Source organism: Anabrus simplex, chromosome 3 (genome assembly GCF_040414725.1).
Source record: "Anabrus simplex isolate iqAnaSimp1 chromosome 3, ASM4041472v1, whole genome shotgun sequence".
Classification (NCBI taxonomy): Eukaryota; Metazoa; Arthropoda; class Insecta; order Orthoptera; family Tettigoniidae; genus Anabrus; species Anabrus simplex.
This window is the reverse complement of record NC_090267.1, coordinates 232,156,342-232,179,946: the sequence shown is the minus strand read 5'-3', so window position 1 is coordinate 232,179,946 and position 23,605 is coordinate 232,156,342. Positions and strand designations below refer to the sequence as shown.

General features: G+C 37.5%; 1 protein-coding gene across 1 annotated transcript in view; it reads right to left on the bottom strand.

Annotated features, from left to right (window-relative positions):
- Epg5 (ectopic P-granules autophagy protein 5) overlaps positions 1–23,605 on the bottom strand; it is a 540,178-nt gene that overhangs the window by 405,649 nt on the left and 110,924 nt on the right. The window contains exon 11 of the mRNA XM_067143866.2: positions 8,591–8,768. Within this exon, the coding sequence (XP_066999967.2) occupies positions 8,591–8,768 (178 nt within the window). The remainder of the gene's footprint in view (positions 1–8,590; positions 8,769–23,605) is intronic.

Sequence of the window (23,605 nt, the reverse complement as noted above, 5' to 3'; positions counted from 1 at the left end):
CGATGTTGGACGTCTACAAACCCTGTATAAAACAATATAACATTACGATTACGCATTGTTTATTCAACAACCAAATTACCTGTAGTATTTTTTGATTGCTGATGTCTTTGAAAATGGGAGTCACAAATGTAACAGTCACTTCTTCGGGTATATTTACTATTTCTTCCCGTACTTCAAAGGAGGTCATTTCTGCATATTCCGATAGTTTAGGCTTATCGTGGTAATCCGGCAATTTTCTGGTGTATGGCCTCTTCTTTGTTTTTGTTGTGTTCGTGGTCCATGGATAAAGTGATGGAACAGCGCCCATTTTTAATCTTGCTCTCTCACCTTTAAATACAAATGCATAAATTCGCTGGTTATCAAAATGCCTAATCAGTTTATAGGTAGGAAATAGGAATTATTTCCCTTCGTAAATCGCACTTACCCAACAAAGGTTTCGTGAAGTCACCGGGTTTAAAATAATGGGAACACATTTTAATATTTTCGATCAGATTCTTCTCACCGAAATTTTTCCTTTTAATAGTATGTAACCATTTCTTCCTCATTTCTTTATTTTGTGGAAACTGGTGAAACGAAAAAATGGGCTTCCCTGATTTTTTCAAAGAGGAACACTGCAACAGCTCGGCATAGTCACGAAAATAACAACTTAAGAAACTTAAATTCGTGGATATTTAGCGGCATGAGTACACAGGAGACAAATGAAGAGCGCATTGCGCTTACCCAGTACAACAGCAGTGCGCTCTATCGGTGCTAGTTCTATACATCCCTATTCTACTGCTAGCGTGTAAATACAGACTAGTTCAACTGGTATTTCCTTCTGGCATTGTGTTGGCTCTCCTACAGAATTCCTAACTACTGAAGTTCACGTCATTTTAATCTTAGTTTCGTCGCCATGCGCCTTTTAACTGGCTCAGTTTGACTCGTACTATTCAATAAACTCTATTTCAACTTTTGTTTTGCTCAATTTAAGAACTCCATAGTCAATAATTAATCCACGCTTCACGCATTGACATGTATTTTAAGATCCATTATATCTATATCTTTTTACTTTAACAACCTCATGTTTGTTTTAACTTTATAGACTACCATCGTTCAAAGTATTCCTCTACATACTTGCTGTTAATCTGTACATATTGTTATAATTTCATGTCTAATGTTATCATTTTACTTTTTATTATGGGATTGTCACTCTTTTAACAATTTTTATCATTCAGTTCAGGGCCCTGACCTAATCTTTGTAAATTAAGGCTGATGATGTTCGCTATGTCGAACGAAACATGTTCCTTTATTTAAGACACCTCATGATTATTTTATAATTCAATGAGTAATATAATGTATTGAGTAGGTGGTTGTTATTAAAAGGATTTTATAATTTTAATATATTGTCCTCAATACGGTTCTATTATGAGATAATTACATACACATGCAATACGTAAAGTTGCTTTCCGTTGTATGGCAGCTATCCTTCTCTGGTACCAAGCAAATCTCAAGGATTCAGCCCAGATTTCAGAGCCGTAAAGGAGCACTTACAGAAGCATCCACATGACTAGGCATCGTTTACTGGATTTCAGGCCTTTAATATTTCCTGTCAGTCTACTAAGTGCAGTCACATATTTTACTGCCTTCTCTGCCACTCTCTGAATGTGATTCCAGAATGTGAGCTTGGAGTCAAGTGTCACTACTAGATATTTTATGCTCGTAGATGTTTCAAACACTAACTCTCCAACAGTCATTGGCACAAGAGTCTCGATTCTTTTCCTCGTCAGAACTATCTTCGTTTTGTGTTCTGCTAGTGTTAGCCTGTACTCATCATCCATTCTTTAATGTGCCGCACCACCTGGTTCAGTTTGATTTGAGCCGTCTCAACATTACAAGCCACTATCAGGGTGGCCACATCAACAGCTTAGCCCACAAACTTCGTGTCCTCTGCATCTCCAAACGTAACAAGCCATCATACATGATGTTCCAACGATCTGGGCCAAGGACTGATCCCTGCGCTGCACCAGCTGTCATTTCTTTTGTCCTCTGTCCATCATCAATATCATACAGCAGAGTACGATCCTTGAAGTAGTCTCTCATTATGCATGTAAGATATAGCGGTAGCTTGAAAGTTTCTTCAAGAGCTTCCAACATGTCCCTCCACCCTGCCAAATTGAAAGTATTCTTCACATCCAGGATCACAAGAAGTGTCAATTTACAGGAATGATAATTGCCCGTTTGTGCTCTTTCTGCTGTATTCACCACCTCCTGGACTGATGACCTTCGATGTTAGGCCCCTTAACATAACAAGCATCATCACCACCTCCCATACTGCATCCAACGTTGACTGCCCTCTCCAATATTCATGTTGCCGAACAGATAAAACCCCTGCTAGCTGAACTGCTGAGAGAATTCTGGGCTGCAGACCAGCTTTGTCCAACATACATAAAGGTTTTCCTTTGCTGATCAAAACCAATCGGGCCATTTTCCATCGGGGACTAAAAAAACCTGCTTGCAGGCAATGATTGTACATATTCAGCAACAGTACTTCTGCAAGTATACTATCTGGTCCTGGAGTCTTCTTGTTTCTAAGCTAATAGCTCTATTCAGCTCTTCTACTTCATCCAGTTCTTTTTCATCGTTACAGTCAATCCTCTCTGGATGGTCGGGGAATAGTGTATCCACAATTTCTTTAATGGTTTGCAGATCCATACTCGGGGTTGAAAATGTCCCGAGTTTCTTCAATACAATCTTGTAACCTAGTCCCCATGGATCATCTTCCACTTCTTTAGCCAATGCCCACCATTTATCGGCTTTACTTTTTCTAATTACGTTACGGAGTTCCTTCTTCGCTGACTTGTACTCTGCTGTGACTGAGGTATTCTCTGGGCTGCCTCTCATCTTCTGAGACCTGCATTGAATATTAAAAGAAGATATGAAATGGTTCAACCTTTCAATACTATTAAAATAAGAAATGTAAGTTTACATTCCTATTTAATTAAAATTGGTACGGATTTCGACCAGTATTCTTGGTCATCATCAGCCAATCACAAGTAAGTGTTAAACAATGCACAGATAAATAAAATAAAATAAATAAAATGAAAAGTTAAAATAATTCTGTTAGTTGCTGTTAGTGAAGCACTAAAATCCTTAGGAAGCACTGTGCGTTGAAATTCATTCAATCACAAATAAGAAGCACAGGTAAAAAAGGTCAAGTTAAGACGAAACCGTCAGACGCAGTTAACGAAGCACTGTAACACACTATGGAGCACTGTTTGTTGAGTTTTCAGTGCTAAGAAGAAGTCTACAATTAAATACATATTTTACAGTTTCAGTTCAAGATACACAGTATAATTTTAAGGATAAGCACTGCGTGATATACTAACAATTTGTTGGTTATTTTGATCCAACTTTTCAATACAAATTACAGTTTGTGTTGCTAAGTTTTAATGTTACAACACTAATTTACACACACGCCAATAACAATAAGAAATGACTCACTCCACCCCAAATCCCACAAACAAGCAACCTTTTTCAGTATGGTCTACAGAGCCTACAAAATACCCTTATCACCCGCGAATTTTACAAAAGAAATAAATTTTATAAAAGAACTAGCACTAGCCAATGGATATAAAGCAGACATAGTAAATTGAATCATCAACAAAGTAAAGCTCAAAATAGCCACAAACCTCACACCAGAAAAGACTAAAAAATCCAAATACGCAACCTTCACTTACACCAGTTCAAAGATTCACCAAATAGCAAACCCACTCAAAAAACAGGATATGCAAATAGCCTTTAAAACATATAACACTAACAAAAACTTATTTTTTAACCATAACACAGTAAATGCCTACAATAACAAATTTCAAGGCTCCGGAATATACAGACTAACATGCGCACAGTGTAAATCTTCATATGTTGGCCAAACTGGACGCAGTTTCCTAACCAGATACATGGAACACTTTAACGCCTTAAAACACAATAAATACTCCGCAATGAGTAATCATATGAAAGAAACCGGCCATCATTACACCTCAATAGACAAAGACCTTACAATAATCAAAAGAATCGAAAAGGGGAAGCTAATGACAGAATTCGAAAACATATATATTTATTTGGATCAATACTTTAATAAAGGAAAAAACTTGAATGACGCGGTCGAAATAAAAAGTCTGTTAATAGAGCAGTTGCCAACATTATTACGAAATCTCAAATCAGATAAAAGCAAATTCTTTAAAATATTCAATCTAAATACACTCACAACTGAAACCATTTCGGCAACGCAAAAAAGTCCCCCTCCACATAACATGCCAAAGCTTAACGCCCCGCCTGCAGGATCGTCCTCTACCCCCACCTCAACAACAGATAAGAATTCCCTACCATATAGCACGTCAATAGCAAACGCCCCACCCAACATCTCTTCCCCTCAACCCCCTACCTGCCCTTCACAACAGCTCTTTCATACGTACAACACAAGGAGTAGAGCCACAACAGACAATAGTCACAGTAACGCAATAAGGTCCACAAGATTCTGTAGCAGCAGACAAAGGGGTAAGTGATAATGCAACATCAACACTCACATTACAAGCACAACACACACACAATATTACTTAAGTTCATTTCCATTTGTTCCAGATGCTTCTTCCATTCTATAAATCGAAAGAAACATAATCAGATACTCAAAATTTGGATTGAAGCCCCTTTTAACTATAACTTACATCAAAACAATCAACTTCCAACGGAGAGTTTGGTCGCTACAAACAAGAATTAAATATGTCAATACTTCCTCTGATCAAATTGCCAAACTGCAGCAGCAAGCCTCATCAAATCTAGAAGCCATTTTCCAACGAACCCAAGACTTCAATTCTAGATTATCATCATGACTAATCACGCATAATGCAAAATTACGGTCTTTTTAAATAACATTATTTAGAGAGCACAATTCTTAACTAAAATTCTCAATACTGAAATGTTACTGTATTCTAGAAACCAACACACTTCAGAAACTATGGCTCCTACATATTAACATCCAATATTTATATTTATGACTCAAATTTTAATGCCAAATTATAGTTGAATCAATTTTATTTTAACATTGCAAACAATTTTTAGCCAAATTTTCAAATTGTAAAAACTGTGTTTTGGACGTCAATGTGTTTTAGAATTAAGAGTTACTCCATTTTAACATTGCAAATCATATTGTCATAATTTTTAATGTGTATATTATTCTTGTGTTTTAAATATTGTTATCACTGAAATTAGATTTACATTCAATGTAATGAAATTTGTAACAACAATCCAAATATGACAAACCTTGAGGCAATTGTATAGGCTGATGATGCTTGTGAATAAAAGCGAAACATGTCCCGGTAAATTAGTGTTGTAACATTACAACTTAGCAACACAAACTGTAATTTGTATTGAAAAGGTGGATCAAAATAACCAACAAATTGTTAGTATATCATAGCATAGTTCAATATGGGTCTAATAATGAGATTAGTTACGTGTAATAAGCACTGCGTGTCGATAGTTCTAAGAATCATGAAGGAGTCGTAGATCAAATGCGTTAGTAAGACATATGCGTTAGAGAGCACAGTGCGTGAAGAAGTCTAGAATTAAATAAGAATTTAAATGTAGAACGGAGCAAGTTCTTGAAGAGTTCAGTTGCAGTTCATAAAGCACTGATTAAATTTAGGGATCAACACTGCGTGTCGCTAGTTCCAAAAGTCATAAAGAAATTGTAGATCAAATACATAAACGTAGTACGGTGCAAGTTCCTGAAGAGTAGCAAGAGGTATCTGTCGATCAGCACTGTGCTTTCAGAAGTTAGTGAAAATAACTTCCCCTTCTCGTTCGGTGTTGTGGCAACGTACAGTTGACCCAAAATATTTGTTATAACTTTCATGTTAAGACTCCACAGATTTTCAGTTAGTGGAATTCCCTTCCAGCTGTAAATTACAGGCATACCTAGCCGAAATGTATTTATTTAGAAGTGTTACAGATGATAGATAGATTTAAGGAGCTAGAACATAATTTAACCTCTTATTATACTGGCTGTCAAAAATCCTTTTCGTATAACCTAATTCTATCGCTTTTTGTTTTTTTGCTATTAAACCATGCCAGAGAACTTTCTCACACTCCAAGAGCTGCTGCTATTCTTTCCTGCACTTTCTTACAATCTATCACAAACTTTTCTTCCATTGCCTCGCTTCCCATGAAGTCTAGATTGCTGCATGAGTCTGACTCTTTAGCACCTAACAATGCAGACTACTTTTCTTTTTTTTTCTATTGACTTTATGTTGCATTGACACAGATAGGTCTTATGGCGATGATGGGACAGGAATGGGCTAGGACTGGGAAGGAAGCGGCCGTGGCCTTAATTAAGGTACAGCCCCAGCATTTGCCTGATGTAAAAATGGGAAACCACGGAAAACCATATTCAGGGCTGCCGACAGTGGGGTTTGAACCCACTATCTCCAGAATACTGGATACTGGCCGCACTTTTAACGCCTTCCATACTGTCACAGACAGGCCTAATGTACACCACCACTACCCACAGTTACTACAGAACGAGAAATTAGAAAGCAGCGCACAACAGCTGAGTGTAAAGTTATGCACTGAACTGTCCTTGTAGCAGGAGCTCCATCAGGAGGGGATCCGCTACGCTGGATCGTCAAAAGTGCGCAAGCTGAAGATTAATCTTGTCAATCTTATGTTAATTTTAAGGACACTTCCTCTAAAGCATTACTTTGTCAATTTTATACATTTTTCATCTAAACAGTGTTATGTGGCTGAAGATGTTGATAATATACAAAACATGTACCACTTTTGACCATTAAAAATTGCCTTAAGCAATCATTGTATCGACTAGGTGGAAAATAAATACTTAATTGTGAATCTATTGAAGTGCGATACGGACCATGAAGCTGATTTTATGTAATGCTAGGAGCACTTGCGCTAGAAAACGATCACCTATCTACTGCAGTGCTACTTCTGGGTGATTTTGATCTTTGGCAAGATGGCTGCTCACATCGAGATTATTTTACCACAAGTTTTTCAATATTTCACTCGATATTCTGTCGTTCCAACTGTAAATAAACACATCTACCATACAATGGAGCTTAAAATAACCGTACTAACCTACATCTAATGTCACTTCACTGTACCGCAAAATCACGTAAGAGTAAACTTCAATATACTACTATCATGTAAAAAATTACACTGCAAGTTTCACTCATGGCCACTACATACAACATCATCCCTAACTATATAAATTTATCTTTTCGATGTCTGAATGCCTCTGCTCATTTGGCGCATATGTCAAACGTTCATCCCCACTGTATGTGAAAGTCTTACAACAGTACGTGCATGAGTACATTTCCTCTCCGGCGCAAGTGAGATGAGTAAATGCCTTACCGCACTTGATGATGATGATGATGATGATGATGATGATGATGATGATGATGATGACGACGATGATAATAATAATAATAATAATAATAATAATAATAATAATAATAATAATAATAATAATAATAATAATAATAATAATAGCAGCCTACATGAAGCATCAAAGGGGATCAGAACATACATACATCTAAGTGACACGCATCTCTTGTGTCTCCAGGGAATTTAAAGAAATAATTACAGTATTTTATTAGTTAAAGCCAATACAGAACAAACATGATATTCATCAATTTCATTTCCAGGAAGGTGCGAGAAGTGGATAGAGGTCAAATCCAGAAGCTCCCTAGATGAGGGTGCCGGAAGAAGAAGAAGATGAAGATGATGATGAAGGAGAAAAGAACACAAAACTACATTAGAAGCAAGTCAAATGGATTATTTGTCTTTACCAATTATCCATTCTTCCCCTCTCCTTCATTACAATAGATATTCAAGATTCTACTGTATTATAAATAAATGTATTCCTGTTGTGTGTTTACATTTATAAAAACTGTTAGAAACATTTTATAGAAATCAATAGTCTAAATTAAAAAAAATCATTACAGCAAATCTGTAAATATTGATAAGAAAATAATTATAATATTAAGAAAGATAGTTTTAATATCAGCAGACCTTATAAATTCCAGTATTAAAATTCCAGAAGCCATTATTTACTAACATTTTATCGTAGCAAAATATCTCTGATAATCACACAGTAATCAACGTCTAATACTAAATAAATGTAATTTAATACCAGATACTAAATTAAATAAATGATTTCCAAGAAGATCTCTGTGGAACTGGAGCAAGCATATGGTATGTTTGTTGAAAAGAAATACGCTTTCCACTCTTTTGCTGTCATGTGACGGGAGAGGGGAAGGGAACAGAAATCTGTAGTTCAAAATTTGTTAAATGTCAACATAGCTTGAATGCTGTTAGGTCATGGCCAGCATAGTCTTCCATGGAAGGATTAGTGAAAGACCAAGACCCAAGGCAGGTAGAGCAGGCATTTGGTACACTTCCTGTAGCTGCAAAAGGGTCCTGAAAGTTATTCATCGATCCCTACCTAAACTACCTGAAATTTCAGGTGAGAAGAGTCTCTCTACTTGCCAAAAGACACTATAAAGGTAATGCAAAAAGCAATCAGATACAGAAAACTTCTCACCTGGTACAGTCTATTAAGTACAAAGCTCGCTGTCTCCCGAGCATCATTATGAAAGAAAGCACGACGGAGGATGATGTCCATAAGATAGACCACACTCTGCTCTTTTGTCCAATCTGGAATCTGGGACAGGCTTTCCATCCATAGTTTTACAAATGGCTGAGGACTTTGCAGACTGTATCTATGAAGGAAGCATATCTCATAGTGCAGGAAGCCATGGCATGAAGCATGATATGATAAGGTATATAACAGCAAGCATTCATTACTCAGAGAACACAGAACAGAATATATTTCAATGACCAAGATTTCAGTAATTATTTATTACTTGTCTTTAACAACAATCTATTGAGCTGAACTAAGACATCTGCATCCAAAGAGTATTCATTATTTGATGTACATAATGGAAAATAAAGACACAAATGCACAAATAAATATCAAATACAGAGAAATCTCCATAGAACGTTTATCGATGCAATGATTATCCCCTCTATAATGATAGAATATTGTGGTCCCGGCATAAAACCCACTGATACAATGTTATTCTTTTCTCGATTCAACGATACTCTCTATAACGAAAAATCTCTCTACTTCGATCCATTTTTCAGTTCTCTCCGACGAATATCCCCTCTGTCTACGCTGATTTAAGCACAAAAATTATCAGGATCATGTGTAACTGCGTAATGAAGACCAAACTTTTCAACTGCGTAAGCAAAGGAAGCAAGTGATTACTGTATACTGTACGGTAGCTGCTTATCTGAGGGTAGGTTTATTGTGTAACTCTAGGAATTCACCAGGTATAGAATTCCAAGAAGGTCTAGAAGGAATGCATACCTTTAGGATTTAAACAATAACACAGTAGCTATGAAATAGCTGTTAGAAACCGTAATGCTTCATTAGTGTACTGTACTGTACATCGTTTTGACACATTGGGGTACATTCCAGTGACTGTTGTCATTGCCGCAGCCGTGTTTCGCCCTGGAGAGGTACCACAGGTGTTTTGGTCTTTTCTGTATTGTACGTACATTACTGTATGTATTCTTTACAGCATGGCTTCACGTTCCCAGAAACAAATAAGTCTACAGCAGAAATTAACGATAATTAACGAAATAGATGGGGGAATGAAACAAACAGATGTAGCAAGAAAACACGGCCTTTCGCAATCGACAGTGGCTACATTTTGGAAGAAAAGAAAAGAGATTGAGGAAACGTTAAAATCAAATGTTGTAAATCCTGCAAGAAAGCGCATAAAAACTGCGACATACAGCAACATTGATGCTGCAACATTGAAGTGGTTCAATGAGAAAAGAGCCCTCAATATTCCAATTAATGGGCCACTACTTTGTGCCCAAGCTAGAAAGAATTTTAACCTGTTGGGTGTAGATGACTTTAGGGCCAGCAATGGTGGCTTATTAGGTTTAGAGATCGTTGTGGTATAACTTTTAAATCAATTCAAGGAGAAGAGAAGTCTTCTGCGACAGGTGACGCTGATCACTGGCGAAGTAATTCAATGAAAGAAATAGCACAGAAATACACACCCAGAAGATACCTATAATGCTGACGTGACTGGAATTTTTTATCAACTTCTCCCTGAGAAAACCTTGCCTTTGAAAGGAGATAAAAGCAGTGGAGGCAAAAAAAAACCAAGCAACATTTAACTGCTCTCCTGTGTGTGAACCAGACAGGAATAGGAATAGGAAGAAGTCTTAAGCCTAGATGCTTCAAAAATGTTAAAAGTCTGCCAGGTAAGTCACTCTTTGCAAAATTCTTTTTTTTTTTTTTTTTTTTTTTTTTTAATTTGTACTGTACTGTACACTGTGCCTCAATAGGAGTTTTCCCATTTCAAATTTTAGTTGACTACCAATGCAAACAAGAGGGCGTGGATGGCCGCTACTACGTTATCAGAGTGGCTTCTGAAACTGGATGCTGATATAAAGAAGAAAAGGAACATTGCACTCATTGTGGATAATTGCGCAGCTAAAATGCAACTACCGGTCCTGCAACATGTGGAGGTCTTCTACTTCCCGGCAAATTGTATCTCGATCCTGCAACCTTTAGATATGGGAATAATAAAGTGTCTTAAAGGGCACTACAGAACCAACTTGGTCGAGAGGATTATCGCAAACTTAGAAAGAAATCTGTCAAATTTTTAATCCCATAATCCCTCAGTATGGCTAAAATCTTCTCCCTCGGTTCTCCATCATATACATGTAGATATATAAAAAATAAACATAACTCTCTATTCCTCTAGTAGCATTTTTCAGTTACCTGGCACATCTCTGTAGTCTGAAACCGAACTGCATTTCATCCCACTTGCTACACTTCCTTCCAAAATGTCAGTAAACACCTCATTTGGTATACTGATCACTGGATGCAATTCTTCCTGTTCCCTTGCTTATAGATAGGTGCAATTACTGCTTTCATCCAATCAGAAAGAACCTTACTAATATTCCATGGTAATCATATTACTCTGTGAAGCCATTTCATCCCTGCCTTCCCACTATATTTCACCATTTCAGGTATGTTTTCATCTATTCCCGCCATTTTATGCAAGAGTTTATTTATCATCCTTTCCAATTCCTCAAGTGTAATTTCACAAACATCATTGTCCACCTCCCCATGAGTTTGGCTGTTTGCGATGTTAAACGAAGATTTCCTCTTAAAATGAGAAGATTTTCAAAACATTCCTTCCATCTGTCCAGTGATTCCCTGGGATATATTATGAGTTCACCTGATTTACCCAAAACATTTGTTTCCTTTCTGCCTCACTTCCTAACATTCTTTATATTCTTTATACTATTCTCCAGAAAGGAGTCACTGCCACTTGATCAAGCCTTTCTGGGTTATTACCAGAATCTTCCTATGACTTCTTCTTGGATTCCACAACTATTTGTTTCACTCCATTTCTTTTATCTATGTACAATTCCCTGTCTGTACCAGTCCTTGTTTAGAACCATTTCTGATATGCCTTCTTCTTACAATTACAAGCTGCCCACACTTCATCATTCCACCAAAATAATCGCTTTTTACCATCTTTACACACAGTTGTTCCCAAGCGTTCCCTTGCCGTTTCTCCTACAGCATCTCTGTATTCTACCCATTCTCTTTCTATACCCAGAACCTGCTTACTGTCTATTGTTTGGAATTTTTCACTAATCATATCTATGTACTTCTGTCTAATTTCCTCATCCTGGAGATTCTCTACCCTTATTCGTCTGCAGACAGAGTTCACCTACACTTACCTAGGCCTAGATATACAGTTCATTACAGATCAGATAGTGGTTTGTATCACCAAAAAAATCCCCAGAACACACACATTCCTCACAGATTTTCTAATTTCAAAGTCAGTTATGACATAGCCTATTATGGACCTGGTCTGCCTGTTGCCATTTTTTGATGGATACAGTACATTTGTATCCTTCATAGCCTATTATGGACCTGGTCTGCCTGTTGCCATTTTTTGATGGATACAGTACATTTGTATCCTTCATAGTGTCAACTGAAATGTTCTCTCAAGTTTGCCTGACTTTCCCTGACCTACAAAGAAAAATTTCCCAGACTCACGAAAACTGAGTGACAAGTTAATTTGCAGAACAGCATGTTTTACAAGGAACAAAAAAGGAAATTCCAGCCTCCACCATCCCCATAGCTGGCCTATTGGCCTAATTCTCTCTCCACTTCCTTTTTTTCAATTATATATGGAAAAACAATTACATTGATGGCACTTTACACATAAACAAATATTTTAATGGTAACATGTACCTTTATCTTATCATTTCCAACGAACAAAGTACAACTAACTTATTTATAGAGAAATTCAAATATGAAAATAAAGTTATTTTACCATAGCAATCTAATACTATTTTATGTGGATTTAAAGCACTCGAGATCAAATAAATTGTGTTTGTAATGTAGATGAATAACAAATTCCAATTAGTTTATGTCTATATGCAATGCAGTTTTCAAATTTCAAGATCAGTCAGAAAAGACAGTACGTCGAGCAGGGCTACCTTTAACAAAGATTGTACAGAGACCTGAAAAAATGAAAAAGGTCCCAGTCAATTTTGGAGATCCCAAATTTCATTGATCCATTCACTCTTTGCAAACTGTATATGCCTATGTCAAGAGGAGATTTGTCCTTGGGGTTTAGCACTTGCAAATGATTTACAAGTTTAAAAAAAATAAAACTGAGGATAAGATTCGGCCCATCCATTGAGACTTGCAAAATATTTCCTAAAGGTAAGGAGAGTCCATGTATAAACCCATTTATTAAGTGATCTACAGTTGCCCTGTCTAAAAATACACTGTTCCAATATCCTGTAGCAACTTTTTGAAGATTTACAGCCCAAAACCCTACCGGCAACAATATCATCTGATGGCCCGGCAGGCATCAATTTTTGGTAATGAGACAAAGTCTCTCAAAGTGCATTGGCACTGCCGGTGGATCCAAGTAGCCTACACAGTGGTCTCCATGGTATGCACTAGCTATGCATCTTGGTGGGTGTGCTATTTACCACCTGAAGAGCCCAACTTAGCACACTAGGGCAAAACGCTGGCAACCAGGAACGAATTAGGTGGAGAATTTACAATGTCCAATAATGGACCATTTACACTGGTATTATAAATTTACTCATTCCGGACAAATATTTCAGGTTCCCTATGAGAATCAACATCTATATCATCTGATATAAAAAGTAATGCCTGGGAGGAAATAAACAAGGCTATGAAAAACCAAACTTATTAAATTGCCACGCAGGCATCAATTACTCATTCCGGACTATGGGGCGAAAAGCTGACAACCAGGAATGAGTTAGCTGGAAAATTTATGTCCAATAAATAATACACTGGTATTATTAGCAGAGCGGAATCAAACAGAATTATCAAGATTCGTGCAACTTTGTAGATGGTCGGGTCAAGATCTTTCGGACGACCATTTGGCGGCAGATGTGTATCAGCTGTTTCTTGGATATGGTCGAGAACGTTCTGTTTTGTGATAGTTTATTTATCTTATTAATATTAGATATGGAAAAACTCATTAGTTTAGTCCAAAATACAATATCCTCTTCTACAAGACCCACGAGCATTACTGCAACAATGTAAAAAGTAATGCCTGGGAGGAAATGAACAAGGCTATGAAAAACCAAACTTATTAAAATATTCAATTTTGTGGTAGGTTACTGCAGTCTATTGAAACAGGAACCGCCCGTGAGCGAACGGGCGACCATGCAGTCTGTTTCATCCTTTCAAATTGTGCACGTTGTGGGCTGTGATGCAATGCTTCCAGCGAGCAAGCTCGTGGCAGCCTGCTAAGACATGACTACGACGTCACGAAACGCATGGGCGCACATGTCAGAGAGAACCACCTGGAAGCTTTTTTACATCTCCGCTTCCAGATGATACATTGACTAACGGACAACGGGACCATGTAGCTTATAATAACAGATAGCTCATGTCCAAATTTCATGTTAATAACTATTTTATTTAAGGAGATATCGTAACGTCAAGATATTAAGTAATTTCAATGACGTGTATGTTCAGTGTCAAGTCCGGGTATATAAGACGAACCAATTTCTCCAACGAGAGGACAGTATAGGGAGAGTGCAGCACAGTACAGCATAGTAGACACCTGCTGCCCGAGGTTGTGTCGGCAGTAAAGTTTAACTTTGTGCGCAGGTGTCGAATCCAAACGTCGAACTAAGTACCAACGAGGTACAGCCGAGAACTCTAACTCCAACAGCGGTATAATTCCTGCATTCTAAGTTTCTCCAAATATTTAAACATTTCAGGTGACTTATAATATATAAGTGTTAGACATCGGATGTGTTAATACCGTGTGTGCGTCTCTGAAAACCATAAAAGTAATTAGTGGGATGTAAAGCAAATAACATTATTATTATTATTAATACCATGTGTGATAGAACTGTTGATTAACTTATAAATTAATACGACGAGTCTACGTGTTAACTTCTGTGAGTAAATTAACCAGTTAGGACTTTGGTAACTACATGCCTAATACTTCATGGTTAGAAGTAACGACAGTGCTATTAACTATTTAATATTTCGTGGTGATAGAGTGATAGTAGACTGTTTCTCAACACATCGGGAACACAGACTGAATTCTACCCTAAGATCACGTGTGAAGTTGAATGAATAGACTTTATTTCAATTTCCTTGAACTGCATTAATCTGAAAGTCAGAACTTAGTGAAGTCAGGATACTGTGAAGGTTCAATTACCTTAGCATAGACTTTGTTTAAAACTTGCTGAATTGCATTAAACTAGCAAGTGGAACTTAGTAAATTCAGTGTCTCATGACAAATCAATCACCTTATTAGTCATACTTGGTGCAAATTACTGTGCATATTAAATGTGCTTCTTGGAACAAACAGTGCAATATCACTCGAAGTGGTGTGTGTACACCAACGCCCCATGCATACTCCGACTACCTGTATTGTCATGTGAACTCCCGCCGATGAAGACGTGGTAAATCCAAGGGATATGTGGTAATGGTGTTCCTGATCTATGGTGGACGTGGTAACTTCGAGGGACGTGGTAATGGTGTTCCGGTCTATGGTGGACATTGTAACTTCGAGGAATATGTGGTGATGGTGTTCCTGATCCATGGTAGACATGGTAGTACAGTCTGTGAGGATCAGTCAAACTGAGCCAGTTCTTCAATAAGGTGATACGCATCTGTGTCATTAAATAATAGTGTGAACTGTGTCTCATCAAGTAACTTTTAATACAGCAAGTCACTTTAAAACTTTCCAGCAACTTTAATTCTCATTCAATATGATTTCGGACTCACACATTCCAATTTTTCAAATGACTTGCTATTGCTTAAAGCCAGTGTAATATTAAGTTGTACTGTCCGACTCATTGGCTGAATGGTCAGCGTACTGGCCTTTGGTTCAGAGGGTCCCGGGTTCGATTCCCGGCCGGGTCGGGGATTTTAACCTTCATTGGTTAATTCCAATGGCTCGGGGGCTGGGTGTTTGTGCTGTCCCCAACATCCCTGCAACTCACACACCACACATAACACTATCCTCCACCACAATAACATGCAGTTACCTTCACATGGCAGATGCTGCCCACCCTCATCGGAGGGTCTGCCTTACAAGGGCTGCACCCGGCTAGAAATAGCCACACGAAATTATAAATTATTATTATTATTATTAAGTTGTATTGATGAACTTGTCAATGAGTGGGAACTTTGAAACTTAGTCACTTCGTTAACATTTCTAAGAATTAGAACTTTGTTTATCTCCATATTACATTAGTTAGCTAATTGACGAATGAACTTTAGCACGAAATTTGATAGGCATATCAAAATTGAACTTAATTTGCTCACACCAATTAATCATTTCAGAAAGGAACTCTAATAATTTTGTTAGTTCCATTTTCAAGAATAATCTTTAGTTTTCTAAGTGAACTTAATTAATGTCGTTATTTATGAACTTCAAGAATGAACCTTATTCACTTATTATAACTAAATATTTCAAGGTGATCTTAATTAATGTTGTCATTTATAAACTTCAAGAATGAACTTCCCTTATCCAAGTTAATTAATCGTATCAAGAAGAGATTTTATTAATTTCATTGGTGAACTTTATTTCAAATATTTATCGCTAATAAGACTGACACAATCTATTATCAGTTTATTGAGTATTAAGTGTGGATGAGAGTTCAATTTGACAAATATTCAAGGAAATGATACACCATCCGTTTACTTTAACTGATTTTAATAAAGTTTATGTTGCCAGCATATGCAATCTTTTACTCCCTCTCTATACAATCTCCTAACATAAGACTGCACATGCCCTGCGAAACCCTCATGCTCAATTACACGTGTCAATGAGTGCGTGTCAGTTACTGGTACACTATATACAATTTATTTCATAATTTTTGTTGACTTCATCACAAAATCATGTTATGATGGAGTCCACATACAGAACCGTATTTACTCACGTATTAGACCCCCCTTTTTCCTCCAAATTTTGTGCAGTGAACACTACTTCTAGGCTATAAAGAGCTATAAATTGTACATGTAAACATTCTACACTGTTCTTTAACAAACCTATGAATGTATTTGAGTTATACTGGCTATTTTCATTGGCAGGCAGTATTTCTAAAAGTAAAAAGTCAATAAATGGTAAACATGACTTTTTAAGGCCTGCATATACAGTAAATATAACCCGTATTATAAAGGCCAAAGGCAGTCACTTATACAAGTGGAGGCACATGCGTCCCCTAGTGCACCGTCACTGCATTGTCCTACATAAGAGGCTTGCAGTGGTATATCAACAGCACACTAGCCGCCAGCGTCTTGGAAAGGTGTAGCAATCCAACTGATGAGCCCAATGCTACACTGGGGTGAAACGCTGGTAATTTCACGATTGAAAAAGCCTAAAGAGCTTAATGTTTATAATCCGTTTTAGTTACTCATATCATGTTATTTGTATCATCTCATTAATTCCTCTGATGAGGTCGACGTCAGGAAGGGCATACAGTCATAAAAACTTGCGATGAAGATTAGTCTCACTTCATACTCAACCCCGTAGAGAAAAGGGATAAGGGTATCGTCTATATTATGCAATATTGATACAAAATAATTCAATGGCTAGTCATTTGTCTCTGTCAGTTGCGCAGCAGGCCTATCACGCAGTAACCTTGATCACTGCTTCCATTTTAATTGTCTAGCGCCGCTAACTTCCCTGCTACCGACGTGTCATCATTCTAAGTTACGTCATCTTCACTGCCATCTTGTCAGCCATGCACTGCAATCGAGACCAAGAGCATTCAAAGTCCCGTCTTTTTGAATCTTTTCGTTCCGGACTATAGAGTCCAAACTGTATGAAGCTATTCCCAGATGGTTTCTGGAGATGGTATCTGATATTCCCAGCTGGTGTATGTGTAGCAGAAGCCACTCCTTCTGAATAGAGCCGTGTTGTTGAAAGCGTGCCAACCATCAGCTGATAACCAATGTATGTTACGAATGTAATACATAGTGACTGGAAGCATTCTTTTGATAACTGCGGCTGTTGAAAGCGAGGCCCTTATTTTTTAGTATATTTCATGCTTGTTCTCTACATTTATCACATCAGTATTTACCTAAACAGCTGCAAATGAGATAAGAGAGACCGCATTGTTTAGGTTAGGAATGGTATCACCTGGATAGTGACAAAAGTTCCACGATGGGAAGAATAAAAATAAATAACAGGAAAGTTTGCCGCATTTATGGATATCTACAGGTGTGGCAGTAATGTGTTTCATTGTTTAATTCTGTACGTTCGTTGTCTCCCAATTTTATTAACGCACCCCCTAGTATACTTTGATTGGAGTCTCCGAAAATCGTTGAAAGGAAGTGGGGACATAAAAAAATCAATATTATTATTATTTGTTAGGTACGCTGGCGAGTAAAACAATTGTGATTGGATTGTTTTTATCACGTTTTAAACCTACTTCTCTCCCGAAAACCCTATATTGGCCCGATTACAAGATATTAAACGATCACTTAGTTAATGATCTTGCCTGCCTATATTAAGGGAGTTTCATTTACCATTTTTACTGCAAATCAACCTTCCTGCCATTCGTAAATCTCTGGCAATAGGGTACCGGAAATCAAACTCAGGCTCCCGAGAATGGCAGCTACATTAATTGTGCTAACCATTACGCTGGCAGACATTTTTAACCACAAAACAGTCACATATACATGACCGATGTGTGCTTGCAATGCACGAGTCGGACACAGAACTATTCACCTATCTGTGCAATGTCATCAGAGCTGCAGTAGGCCTATGCTAGGGAGGCAGACATTTCTTAACTACCAAACACAAATGTACTGCAGGACTTCAATGCGTGTTTTCATTGCGTGGGTCGTACTGACAAAAGTACAGTATTCACAAATTTGTGTGATGTCATCAGAGTTGCATAAGGCTTGTAGCCGCTTCGAAGCAGAATCATCGTCCTTATCTGATTAGTTACGTTGGAGAGTCTTGTATGCGAGATTTACTTTTTCATTTTCTTCGTCTTGAAAAGCCAAGGGGAATCTAATACACGAGGGGGTCTAATACATGAGTAAATACGGTATATCAGTACGATAATTGACATCACATCTCACATGGGAGCGTTTATTAAATTTACAGTGAACGATTTCGTAAGTGGAATTCTGTAAGTTTCGAACTGTCGTATATGTGTTCCTAACAAATAGTATACGAAATTGCTCTGCTGTGGACAATAACTACACTTCACAGTCTTTAATTAAGGTTACAGAGAGTTGGCCGTTAGGTTAGGGTCGCGTGGGTGTGAATTTTCATTCGTGGGTTATAAACCCACTGCTGGCAGCCCTGAAGATGGTTTTCAGTGGTTCCCCATTTTCACAACAAGCAAATGCTGAGCCTGTACCTTAATTAAGGCCATGGTCCTAGCCTTTTCCTATCCCATCGTCGCCATAAGACCTATCTGTGTCAGTGCGACGTAAAGCAAATGGTAAAAAATAAAAAAAATAATGTTGAGGCTACCTTGATTAATGATTTCATCCCGCCACAGGACGCAATCTATTGCATTAAAGTAGTTTTAAAAATGATCATGGACTCCCATTGCATTTGAGGTAGCATTTTCTCCTGTAAAATTGAACTTTTCTGTTAAATTATACTATATGAAACAGTTTTTGAAATTGCAATAGAGTAACTCTGAAGCAGACCTACCGTCGAGACTTAGCTTCACTGCGCAATAAACATACAAATAAGTTTTAATACTCTCCGTTTAGCTCTCTGGTTAATTTCATGCACCCAGAAACTTCTCCGATCTCTCGTAATTTTCTGCCTCCTCACACCTTCTATCAAACCGTGCATTGCAAGCCTGAAGTTTTCCGTAGAATCCTGTTCGATTCTGTTCCGCTAGATGTGAGCGGTCGAGTAGAAATTTAGGCTGTTCGGTTCGATTTGATTCCACTAGGTGGGAGTGAGCCTTAACCCACACTACTAAATGTGACAAAAGAATAGTGTTTTGAAAATGCTGTGAACTTTGGGCTGGAAAGACTTGGGAGTAAGGAACTGAGCTGCTCAACTACGTGGTATGTTCAGAGCTGTCAGCGGAGAGTTGGGCTGGAATGAGAATGACATTCCCTTTTATTTTCTTTTACAATTGGCTTTACGTCGCACCGACATAGAAAGGTCTTATGGAGATGATGGGATAGAAAAGGGCTAGGAATGGGAAGGAAGCGACCGTGGCTTTAATTAAAGTACAGCCTGTTGCAAAAATGGAAAAAAATGGAAAACCACCTTCAAAGCTGCCAACAGTGGGGTTTGAACTCACTATCTCCCGAATGCTAGCCACTAACCACACGGCCAACTCGCTCGGTAACGACATTAGTAGATGAATAAGCTTGAATGGAGTTTTTAAAAGCAGGACAGATATTAATAGGTAGGTGCATGATTTTTTCGCATTAACAATAAATGTGACATAAAATATTTTGAAGCGATTTTGAAAAAACTTAACGATTCATATGATTATGGTTGAGAAATTAGTGATTTTGTTTTCGCGAATTAAAGCGACAAGGCAGTTTAAAGTGAAATTTACTTATTTTACGATAAGTGCGAAAATGCAGCAAAATTCATGGAAAATAACGATCTTGAAACTGTATTCCAATACCAATGCCCACCACATTAGTGCAGGTCTATATGCCCACTAGCTCAGCGGATGACAAGGAAATCGAAAGAATATATGAAGAGATAGAAGATTTAATACAATATGTAAAAGGTGACAAGAATCTAATTGCGATGGGAGACTGGAATGCAGTGGTAGGCCAAGGAAGAGAAGGTAACACAGTAGGAGAATTCGAATTTGGACAAAGGAACGAAAGAGGAAGTCGACTGGTTGAATTCTGCACTGATCATAATTTAGTCCTTGCCAATACTTGGTTCAAACACCACAAACGACGGCTTTATACGTGGACGAGACCTGGAGACACTGGAAGGTATCAAATAGACTTCATTATGATTAGGCAGAGATTCAGAAACCAGGTGTTAGATTGAAAAAACTTTCCCAGGAGCAGACGTGGACTCTGACCACAACTTGTTGGTCATGAAATGCCATCTGAAACTGAAGAAATTGCAGAAAGGAAAGAATGCAAAAAGATGGGATGTAGACAATTTGAAAGAAAAGAGTGTGAGGGATTGTTTCAAGGAACATGTTGCAAAAGGACTAAATGAAAAGGCTGAAGGAAACACAATAGAGGAAGAGTGAGCAGTCATGAAAAATGAAGTCCGCAGGGCTGCTGAAGAAATGTTAGGAAGGAAGAAAAGATCAACTAAGAATCAGTGGATAACTCAGCAGATACTAGACCTGATTGATGAACGACGAAAATACAAGAATGCTAGAAATGAAGAGGGCAGAAAAGAATACAGGCAATTAAAGAATGAAGTGGATAGAAAGTGCAAGGTAGCTAAGGAAGAATGGCTGAAGGAGAAGTGCAAGGATGTCGAAGGTTGTATGGTCCTGGGAAACGTAGATGCTGCATATGGGAAAATCAAAGAAGCTTTTGGAGAAAGGAAATCTAGGTGTATGAATATTAAGAGCTCAGATGGAAAGCCACTTCTAGGGAAAGAAGACAAAGCAATTCGTTCCAGCTGATATATTCCCATTGGAAGTCCATCTTGCTGATATATTTTATTATTAAAAGAGAAGAAATTGTGGTTCAAAACGAATTCCAAGATAGTAATGAAGTTTTCTATTTCAGGTATACTGATACGTTTGTGAATTAATAAATTCGTCTTTATAATCTCAATGGTGTTCTTAATAGGAATGTTCGTGTATATGTCCTTGATGTCGAAGGAACTTGTTACATGAGATGAAGTTAACTTGAAATCTTTAATAGCAATGCAGAACTCTTTGGAGTTTTTTTATCGAAGATTTGGTATAAAATACATAGTTATGAGTTAAGAAACTATGAATAAATTGGGATATTTTGTATGTGGGGCTTCTCCGAAAATTAATTATAGGTCTCATAGGTGCATCCTTTTTATGTAATTTAGGCATAGCTCTTGCTTTAGGAAGTCCTGGATTCATATTAATGAGTTTTTAATATCTTGGTCGTTAAAAAGGAAGGAGCTTTGCTTCAGTCTCCCTTTCAAATTCTTTTGAATTTTTAGGGTGGGGTCTTTCTCAATTACCTTAAATTTGTTGTTAGTGAAAAAAGTTTCTGTTTTATTGATGTATTCGGTTTCATTTAATATTACTACTGTTCCACCTTTATCAGCTTTCGTTATCACTACATCACTTTGTCTAATTTTACGCTGAAGATCCTTCTCGATTTTAGTGTTGTGGAATTGGTTAGTAACCCTCTAATTATGGAGGGAATTTTTTTCTTTGCTTCGTACCGTACATCATTCTGAATGTCGACTGGAAGGGTTTGTATGGCTGTCTCTGTTTCTGCTAAAGTTTGTATTAATACTTGTCTGTTATCGAAACTATGCCAATTGTGATTAGGCCCTTTGCTTAATAATTGTAATTCTTGTTCTGTAAACGTCGTGTTCGACAAGTTCATGACGGAGGATGGGAATTCTTCACAATTAAAAGAAGATTTAGGTTGATGCTTATTTAGATTTATTGGGGGATTGTTTTTTAGGTTTACTAACTTATTATTCAAAGTTGTACGTTTCTTGTTTATTAGAATTTCAATTTTATCTCTGCCGTATTTTTGTACAGAATCCCATTCTAGCGGAACTAAGTTACTAGAAGCAGAAAGGTGCGCTAGGTAAAGCTCCCGGTTGAGGAAGGATTTCTTCCTATACATAAATTTAATTTCTCGTTTAAGCCATATGCGGTTAACTGTTCTTTGTGTAGAAATTTGGAAAACTGAGCGTATGTTGTTTCTTTGTGCCCCACATCGTTCTTGATAAATTGGAAAACGGTGAAGAGAATCTCAACGAAAACAACGAGCATAAAAACATCTTAGAATATTAGCAAATACTAGAATGGGTAGACATGAAACAGACTAGACGAACAAGAGATATAATCAAACACGACATTGCAGAAGCACAGCCCAATCTCCCTCCTCCCTCACATGTTATTTTAGATGACGATAAAACTCTATTTCCCTTCTCTCCAGAGCTTTCCATGAACTGTCAAACTGTATCACATCGTTACTTCACCAGGTCGCGCTCAAAAACAGACCCTCTAGACAGTGCAGAATAAACATCTTTCCCAGACAAGAACGAGAGGCAAGATGACCTATTCTGATGACCTCCATTTTTATCAAAGGAGTCTCCAAAGAACTTTTATTTGTGCTTATTGTCATAATGTTTTTTTCTTTTCAGTTCTTTATTTATACAGCTGAAGAGGACCACTAAGTGGTCGAAACATGTCCTGAAAGTTTTTATTTTATTCAATTTTGCCTGAGGCATTAATAAAGTATCGATTAGGTGGTTATTAATACTTACTTCTTGATCTTAGAGGATCGAATCAAGAAGGACAAGCTCACGTACATGGCATTCGTAGATCTAGAAAAGGCATTCGATAATGTTGATTGGACCAAGCTATTTAGGATTCTGAAGGTGACTGGGATCAGATACCGAGAACAAAGAATTATCTACAATCTGTATAAAAATCAGTCTGCAGTGATAAAAATCGAGGGCTTTGAAAAAGAAGCAGCAATCCAGAAAGGAATGAGGCAAGGCTGCAGTTTGTGTCCCCTCCATTTCAATGTTTACATAGAACAGGCAGTAAAGGAAATCAAAGAGGAATTTGGAAAGGGAATCACAGTCCGAGGAGAAGAAATCAAAACTTCGAGATTTGCCGATGATATTGTTATTTTATCTGAGACTGCAGAAGATCTCGAGAAGCTGCTGAATGGTATGGACGAAGTCTTGGGTAAGGAGTACAAGATGAAAATAAATAAGTCCAAAACAAAAGTAATGGAGTGCAGTCGAACGAAGGCAGGTGATGCAGGAAATATTAAATTAGGAAATGAAGTCTTAAAGGAAGTAGATGAATATTGTTACTTGGGTAGTAAAATAACTAA